Here is a 9,315-nt window from a genome sequence, read left to right on the forward strand (position 1 = left end):
ATATTTTTCCCTCTTTAAATGGGAATAGCCCCATTGATGATGGAAGAATGCATGATGAATGTTGATTATACAAAAAATCTTTGAGTTGTAAAGATTTTACTGATTTCGTTATAGCTGCTTAAAAATTCACGTCTACGAGAGGTGCCACGCCTACTTGTCAGTCATCAGTTAAAGTCACATGGAATTTTATTCAGTAATTTCGCAGACTAGTGTGTTCAAACAGACAGGCAAACAAAAATTTTAAAAATGGTCCATATTTAATATATAATGTTCCCTGCATCGCCCTCGGCCAGTTTTTTTTTAATTCAATGTACAAACACGACTTTTCTAAAGTTTTATTACAGTATAGAGAAGATGTTGGCTGTATTCATTTGACGATTTATGCGGTGGAAGCATTTAGATATAAATATTGTTTTTTTTTCTTATATTATATATTAGAATTGTTGTGTAAAAATACATGAAATCTGAGGATATATGTACATATGACTTATTTCTGAATTAAAAATTGAGAACGCCTAACACAAGCACAGAGGCATCGTCGTACGCAAATACAGGCTAGGGAGGGTGCAAGCCCCCTAAATTCCAAAGTTTCACTATAACTTTCCTTCTATGCATTTCACAATCAATTTTCAATTCGAACAATTAAGGCTATAAATGAAAATGTGGTTCAAAGTTTGAACTCGGTTAAAAATAATAAAATTTCGAAAAATCTATATTTTTCTATACAAATGTGAATTTCGTTCCATAAAAAAATTGAACTTTTGTTAACTGAGCACTGAAAATATAAATATAAAAATTATCTCTTTATCCCTTTAAAGAAATCCAGTAAGGCAGCTCAAATATTTTGTACTGCTCTTATTACTCCACCTGGTACAATTCCGCATGCATAAATAATAAAACGTCTCTTTCTAAATTTTGTATTTAATTGTTAAGTACTAATAGCATGGCACAGAAATACATTTTTCTTTTTTGTTAAACTGTATAAACAAACTCAGCAACAATTTCTGTTGGCACAGCATTGTTCCTTGGGTCCATTCTTGCAGCAGCAATTGCAATCCTTATCACAGCAACAATTATCACCACATTTGGTGGAGGTACATTTGCAGGCTGAAATAACAAAACAAAAGAAAACAACAATTTAGGATACTCGATTTTTAGTAAATTCAAGGAGGATTAATATTCATTAAATATTTTATAGTTTCTTAAAAAAAAATTATATGTATTTAAAAAAGATCACTAAAGAACTAATAAAATATAGGCCACACTTTTATAATTATGAAGCACTACTTACTGTTTATACATTGTTTGCAGACCATTTCGTTTGTAAGTTATTTGCTTAGCTACTCTTTTTTTTAAGTAAATAAATTCCTCTTACTTTGTGTTTTTCTCAAACTCTGTTGAGTGAATGTTGTTCGGTGAGAAAACAAACTGATTTTTATACCTAAACTGACCTACTCAATATCTACATACATATAAACAAACGCAATCTTTTCTAAACCGTCGTCGCCGTGTGCAAAGCTAATGAGTCTACCTTTGGTGCTTTTGGCACTCTTTTATCAATTATTTTACAGATAACCTTTTTGCACACTGCTGTTATTACGATCGACGCTAAATGAAATACCGGACTTTTGGTAGCGCTCTGGAAGGAGACTTCAGCAATAGTATTAGTAATCTTAACAATGTACGCAATATTAAGCAAATGACGAATGTAGATGACTTAGCTCAAATTTAGTTTAACACTATTTTATAGATATTTACTACATTACGATGATGAGTATTAACGAAAACCCCACTTTTCTGGGTTCTCGTGGAGTTGTTGCCAAAAATCTTAGGAAATATTAAGTTGTTTCTATTTAATTTGATGTATTATACTACACTAGAAGCCGTATGACGGCAAAACCGTGATCAAGAAATTGCACATAACAGAAGATATTTTCCGAAATTCTTCGAAAAAATCAGTAAATTATCAAATCTTTTTCCGTTTACAATATTTCATCTAAATCCGTCCAGAGTGCTGTCGCATGGTATCGATTTTTCATTTCAAAAAATTCATCGCCTAAACTGTTTCTTTATTTTTGAGAATAAAAAAATATGTATAGATAGGTGCATTCGAAAACGTCAAAATGCCAACCATCATTTTATTTCTGAACTATAAGAAAAAGTTTAACTTGCACAACCTAGTTGAAAACTAGCATCTCACCGTAGTTGCGCATATTTGGCATTAAAATCTACTCAGGTTTAGAATAAAAGAGACTGACGCTTTGTATTTTGACTTTTAAAATGCACCCTATATTTGTGTTAGTTTTATTCAGTAATAACCCCAAAAATATATACATAAACATATATATGTTATATCATACAGGATATAACTTATTTAACAAAATTAAAAAGAAAAAGTAAGGAAAACTTGTCTATTGCAAATTGGTCGAAACGAACAATAGAGCTTCCTAAAAAGTGGTTCGGTCTTCGGTTCGGATCAAAAATTTATGGAAAATTTTGGTTCGGTAAATGGTTCAGTTAATTAGTTAGTAAATAACGGTTAATAAGGTTCAAACCGGGTTCACGTCCCTGGTATCAATTGAGATAGGCCTCCCTGACTTTTTAAGATTTTTGTGCAGCCTTTTTCGAGACATCCACTTCTGAAAGAAAGTTTTTTTTTTAATAATTTGGTTTAGATCCGATTATTGGATCATGAAGAAATTAAAGATACTTTTTCTATAAGAATAGAAGTCGGTTTTGATTTTTCGAAAAATTACTTGTTTGACTTTTTGTTTTTAAAACAGTTTGGAATACACCTAGGTAAAATAAAAAAAAATTCAAAACCGTATTTTTAATATAAATTGTTGATTTCCTAAAAAGACGTACTGATCTAGTCTCTTAAAATTTTTTTTGTAGAACACTGTGGCTCACTCCGCAATTTTTAACCCAGTGCGATGTGGATTATTTTACAACAAATTTTATGAAAATCGCAAATGTATAGGCATTTAAAAAAAAATTAACGTTTTTTTCAAAATCGATATCTTGACAACTTTTGGACGAAAAAATAGTCAAAATAAGTCAGGCCTCTCTCGGTTGGTAGTATAACATAAAAAAAAAAAAATTATAAAAAAAATCGGAGGTGCAAAAGTCGAATGGTGTCCGAATTGGGCTGGAATGTCCCATATGTTCATAGTTAGTCAAATCAAAATATTTTCAAACTAAAGCTTTCTTAAAACTCTTGCGTTTGAAATCTATAAATTAATATTTGATATAACTTGGGTATAATTTAATTCAATTCAAATTTTAAAACAGGTGGCAACACCTTATTCAAAATATTTTCAAGCGACTGCCTTGTTAAACCTCTTTCATCTTGTGATACATATTTCAATTACCTATTACCTAGAATTTAAATTTAATTTTTAACAGGTGGCAACCCTCCGACATTTAGTTAAGAAATAAAGCTTTAGGTTGATTACCATACTGTAATAATTGATTTAATTTTTTAAATTATTTGATTTCAATTTTTTTAAAGTTGGCAACCCTTTTAAAAAAAGTAAAAGTAGGCAAAACGGTTACTCCCAAAATGATTTGGTACGTTGGTACGTTGACTTTGATTTTCGTACTTTTCAATAAAAGCGACAGATCGGGAAAACAATATTTATATATTTCCATATATTTTTAAATTTTTCTATATTATATTTTTATTTTTCAACTAAAACTTCAGTAATTAAATCGTTCTTTAAAAAATCTTTCAAAAGTAATCGCCAGGCCGTCAATGTTATGTAAACATCGACTAACACTGGGCATTCCTACAATTCTTGTTCAATTTGCAATATGCGCTATGATTCTCGATAGTTTTTCGAGTCGTTCGATAACTAACCTCAATGTTTGCTGGGAAGACGGATGAGTTTTTAAGGAGAGACGGAGAAGTAAGAAAATTAAATTAATTTAAATTAATTAATAAATTTATTAAATTTGTGGTTTGTTTGCAGATTCATTATTAAAAAGGAAAGGGCGAGTTACATTAATTCAGCTAAAGAAACCTCAAACGTAGAAGGCATGTCAGAAACGTACATAAGTATTTGCGGATTTTTATAAAATACACTATGCGACAGTCAAAATCGGGATGGGATGAAACCAACGGGAAATGTTATATCGGTCAAAAACAAGTTATACGTGGCCCGGCGTTTCGCGTTTTTTTTAATTTGTTTGAGCAAAATCGGACTAGTGGTTCTCGAGTTATGTCAAAAAAAAGACCACCAAAGGTGACAATTTCCCCTATATGATAGTTACTAACTTCAAATCGATGTATCTCGATTCCTAGACGTGACCCAGCGAAACGCCGGGACACGTATAACTTCTTTTTTACCGATATAACTTTCCCCGGTAGTTTGAACCCTTCCCGATCACTGACCCCTACCATTTGTCTCACAGTGATATCTGTAATTTTTCTATTTTAAACTATGTAGATATTTTGTAGTGTTAAAAAGAAAAGAAAGTTTCGAACTGAGGGGCCCACCAATTTTGCATGTATTCCAAAGACGGTGCAGCCTTTTGTGAGGTACATATGCAATAAAGCCGCAGTGGACTACAAAACTGCATACTCAAAAAGGTTCTAAAGAATTGAAAATTTGAATGGGAATTTATTGAATCTTCCTGAGTTTTGAACGGAGTTCAGAAATTATATTTTTATGTTTTTTGTTATAGTATGAACTAGAGTTTTATAAAAAAGAAAAAAACAGAGGAAAAAATTAAAATAGAAAATTTAATAGTTTTTAGATAATTTTTGGCAAACATTGGGGGGGGGGGAATATGTGGGTGGTAACACTGGTTTTGATCCATATTCCGCTTAACTACAGGCCAAGCACCTAAATTTTAGACCGTATTATATATGTAGCCAGTCGGAATTTAATAGTTCTTATACGATATATTTAAATTAAGTTATACATATTTCTCCCGCTAATTTATGGGAGCGTTAACAATGCAAGCTTGGTGTAGGGAATGCCATTTTTTAACTGTTCTTCTGTCTATAATATAAGATTGAAGCACAGTTTCTGGTTCATAATAATAATTTAAAGGTTTTTCAGCTTCGAGTGCAACTACTTAAGTATTAAAACTTCACTCCAAGCAGATATGTAAACAAAATAACAAAAAAAAAACAATCTCAACTCCAAGTTGATATTGTAAACGCAACTCAAAAGTCAATTTTGTTCGGCGATGATGAGAAAGTTTAATTTTTTTTTATACAAGCATGTCGTTACCACAATATAGAAAGGCCCTAGCTAACATCGTCGCAGAAATGCAAAAAAGCCGTAACTAACAAAAATTATTTATTGCATCAATCGATGTAGGGATTCATAATTCGATGAAATGCATCACAATCAATCAAAAAATTAATTTTGAATTTTCAGTTAGTTACGGCTTTTTGTATTTCAGCCACGATGTGAGATAGGGCCTTTCTATATAAATATATCGCAAAACAATCGCAATCGTATTCCACTGCAAGCAAAAACAGCTGTGTGCAAAATACACTCTGACTATTTATGTTTAACAATTGATAAGGCTGTGTGGCTAAACCAAGAAGGAATATTTCATTAGCTTTGCACACGGCGATGACGCTATAAGTTAGCTTATAGTAATTCATACATAGTTGGGGGGTTCACAACGGTGTCGTAATTGTCGTATTGTTGCATGGCGTAAACTTTTTTCAATTTTTCAATTTTTCCTAATAAACAATCGTGGTACAAAGCTCAATAAAAATATTAAAAGTAAACTTTAAAAGCTTAAATAAATGTTTAGAGAACTTAAAACCACAATTAACTATTTTTTAACACTGTGAAAATTCATAATATGACTGTGATAGTACTTTGCGAACCCTCTTAATATATTTTTTAGGCGTTTAAAGTTTACGACATACAACAATACGACACTTACGACACGGTTGTGAATACCCCAAGTATGTATGTTTTTACATATGTTTGTAAGCACTTGCTTAGCATTTTATCTATAAAAAGCTTTGGATTTTCAGTGAACAACAGTCGTGCATTGCAAGTTGAGAAAATACCAAACAAAAAAATTTACCATTTTACTGCAAAAATTCTAACTAAGAAATAATAAACAAAATGGTCTGTAAGTAATGCATAGATGGTAGGTTCCTTATAACAAGCAATTTAATATGTGCATATGCCAAAATACTACTTCCATTCAACATTTTTTAGTTTTGAAACGCTTGATTGTCAATATGTATTTTTAACACTTTTTATTATATTTTATTTTAACTACAGCGTGCAGATGCACCAGCACTATGTGCGGCGACAATTGCTGTTGTGATCAGAACTGTAGTTGCTGCTGCAAGAATGGACCAAAGGAAAAATGTTGTGCCAACAAAAATTGAAGCAATTTTAGCGAGGTTTATGCCATTGTTTGTGCGATTTAAAAAAAAATATATACAAATTAAATAATGGATCACTTCATTAATACACAAGCAATTGTTGTTTTGTTGTTGATTTTTAGATTCAAGAGTTCGTATATCCGGATATTCGGGTTTTTAATCAGATATGTCAATACTCGAATATCCGGATAGAACTCCTAGCCCTATTGTTAACGCTTCTGCACCACACGCCGTGACGGCATGATAATGCTTTATAGAGTGTAGATTTCGTGCACCCAGAGATGACGCAAAGATCTTTCTCTGAGTTCTTGTTTACTATATGCGTAAACGTTTATAAATTTGTAAACTCAAAAGATTTGCAGTAGTTCTTTGCGCATTTTGGAAAAAAGATCTTTTAAATACGGTATGCCATCAAATTATTTTTCATAAATGCATCGTTTTAGAAAAAAATATGATCAAAGCAGGTTCAGTATTTTTTTTTTGCCGCAGCGTTACAAGCATTCCCCATAAAATAAATTTTTTATAATTAGTATAGATGTAGATGTCGATTTTTGGTGGTTTCAATACTCCATTTGATGTTTTTTTTTATATTGAAATGGCCTAATCTAATGGAAATTCTATGGGTGCAACAGAAACAAGAGCGCAGCGACCTAGAAAATCTATGATGGTTCCTTACCCAAAGATGTTATTTATCAGCTAATAAAAGCTAAAATTTCCTGGTAGACGAATTCCTAACTTAAGGGGATTTACTGTGGAAGAAATGAAGAATTTTTGTCTTATTTAGGCCCAGTTGCAGATGAGCTGAGTAGATATTATTGATTAACTTCAAAAATTCATTTTCATATCATCTATGTAAACTGCACTTAATAGCTATTTAATTATGACATAAGGTGCGTTCGTTTAAAGTCTCCAGTAAAAACCAAATAACTGCCAAATTCCGGTAAAATGTCATCTGTTCTCTCACAAGAGAAAAATATCCCAAATAGTACGCGAACAGAAAATTTGCAGAAACTTGCAAGTTAGACGAACAGCTGATATAATTTTTGTTTACATTCAAAATTGTAAAATTAAAACATACGAAAAGTCATCACAAAGTGTTATACTGAAACAGTTTATTAATTAAACAAATAACTACTTATTTCTTACAAGTTTAATTAGTCGCATTTTGTAATTTTTAATGTCCAAACCATCAAATTCAATTTTGTGATTTGCGTAAATGCCAACCAGCTGTTTTCCTGTTGGCAAATTGCTGTTGGCAAAAATTTTTCCAACAGAAACCAGCAGCTTCCCCTCAAAATGAAATGTCACTTTGCTCTCTCGATTTCCCCTACTTTGCAAGTTTTTTGCGTACGCGAACGCAAAAACTTGTAAGCTTTGGTTAAACATGAACAATTAACAGCTACGCGAACACAACTATAATCAACCCTCTGTTTATACCTAACAAAAATCAGCTGTTCAGTACAAAATGAAAACAAGCAAACAAGTGCTACAACAATTTTAAGGAACGAGCAACAGTTTTGCCACTTATTTAATAATAATAATAGATTGGCGCTTACACATATGTTAGTGTTTGGTCGAGCTTCTCCACCGATTTGTGGCATGCGGCTTGATGTTGTCACACAAAGCGGAGGGACCCACAGTTTTACGCCGGCTCCGAACGGCGATTTTATTTTTAAGGGAAGCTGTTTTTCATGGCAGAAATACACTCTGCGGTTTGCCATTGCCTGCCGAGGGACGACCGCTGCTAAGAGAAAACATTTTTTCTATATTTTTTTGCGATGTTGCTTAGACCACTGCCACTTATGTATTTGGCATATTTAAATAAAGGTGATCTGAAACCCAACGGACGTGGAATTGCATTTAAATAATAATCCAAAATTAAAAGTGAATGCCATTTAAATGTCTATCTGAAATTGGCCCTTAGTCTGGCTAATAAATAACGTCTGCTCGTCTTAAAGACGAGACGGCACCCGTCTCTGTAGAAAGACCAATCTGGTGCATGTGAGAGCGCACGTGTTTATGGCCGGTTAGGTAACTAATAAGCAACTTTCCTAGCAAAAGGATAACCAAAATGGCTGTACTTACTGTGTTCTGGGTTTACACATAATTTGATTATGAGCCTCGAGGAGGCGCAACTGAGTCCACAAAATAGTTTCGCCCACAGGTACAGACTATGAGCTCTCCTTAGCCATCTCGTCGGCGGTCTCGTTACCAATTATGCCGCAGCATCCAGGTATCCAGCATAGCAATACCGTGTTCCTTGTTGCCAAAAGTTGGATGGTGTCAAAGTACTACTTAATGAACCTGGAGGTGATAGTCCTATGGCCGTCTGGCTATCAAGGTTCAGTCTGGCACAAATTGAGATTGCTAGTATCTCGGCCTGAAGGACCGTGGACCAGGTATCTATTTCAATAGAAAGTTTGGTGCCAGGCTCAAAGAGAACCGCTCCTGCTCTGCCTTCCATCTTTGATCCGCCTGCGTACCATTTTGCATTTGCAGATTCATCGAAGCTGCTTCTGCTTGGACAAAATGATGGGGTGGTGTCCAACCTAGGAGGGATTTTAAGGCCGCAGTTGAATACGTATTTAAAAGATAGAAAGGAGCGAAAAGTAGGCGTAGATTTTAAACCGTTGTAAGCGCAAAAAATCGATGCAGTAATTTCCTGCAGGCTACTTGGTTGTATTTCCTAATATCCAATTGCAACGCGCATCTCTTCCGTGCTATATTTCATTGGGTGTACATTTGTAGGCAGTTGCGCATGTTGTAAAACATAGTACATATATGTATGTGAATATGTCTCACCACCTAACACGCGAATCTTGGAAGTAGCGCTATGCTACATAAACGGATGCGACAGTGGCATGTCGTGCCACCAATGCAACGGCACGGTGGCAATTTTATTTCGCATTAAGAGATTAAAATCGAAATTAAAATTTAAATTAAAC

At 33.4% G+C, this 9,315-nt stretch overlaps 1 protein-coding gene across 1 annotated transcript; it reads right to left on the minus strand.

Moving 5' to 3' along the window:
• Positions 1 to 909: 909 nt before the first annotated feature.
• On the minus strand, positions 910 to 1,533 carry LOC108367858 (metallothionein-2-like). The gene is made up of 2 exons (XM_017622554.1): positions 1,292 to 1,533; positions 910 to 1,107 (listed from the first exon to the last, which is right to left on the minus strand). The coding sequence occupies exons 1-2, from the start codon at positions 1,314 to 1,316 to the stop codon at positions 992 to 994; spliced, it is 141 nt and encodes a 46-aa protein (XP_017478043.1). The 5' UTR covers positions 1,317 to 1,533; the 3' UTR covers positions 910 to 991.
• Between the last annotated feature and the right edge of the window lie 7,782 nt (positions 1,534 to 9,315).

Source organism: Rhagoletis zephyria, unplaced genomic scaffold (genome assembly GCF_001687245.7).
Source record: "Rhagoletis zephyria isolate East Lansing unplaced genomic scaffold, Rhagoletis_zephyria_1.1 Rzeph_scaffold_02831, whole genome shotgun sequence".
NCBI lineage: Eukaryota > Metazoa > Arthropoda > Insecta > Diptera > Tephritidae > Rhagoletis > Rhagoletis zephyria.

Bases quoted from the DNA above. Each gene is read 5' to 3' on its own strand.
- LOC108367858 (XM_017622554.1), bottom strand. From the start codon at position 1,316: ATGGTCTGCAAACAATGTATAAACA. The intron at 1,108-1,291 runs GTAAGTAGTGCT...TTGTTATTTCAG, and splicing joins CTGCAAACAATGTATAAACA to CCTGCAAATGTACCTCCACC.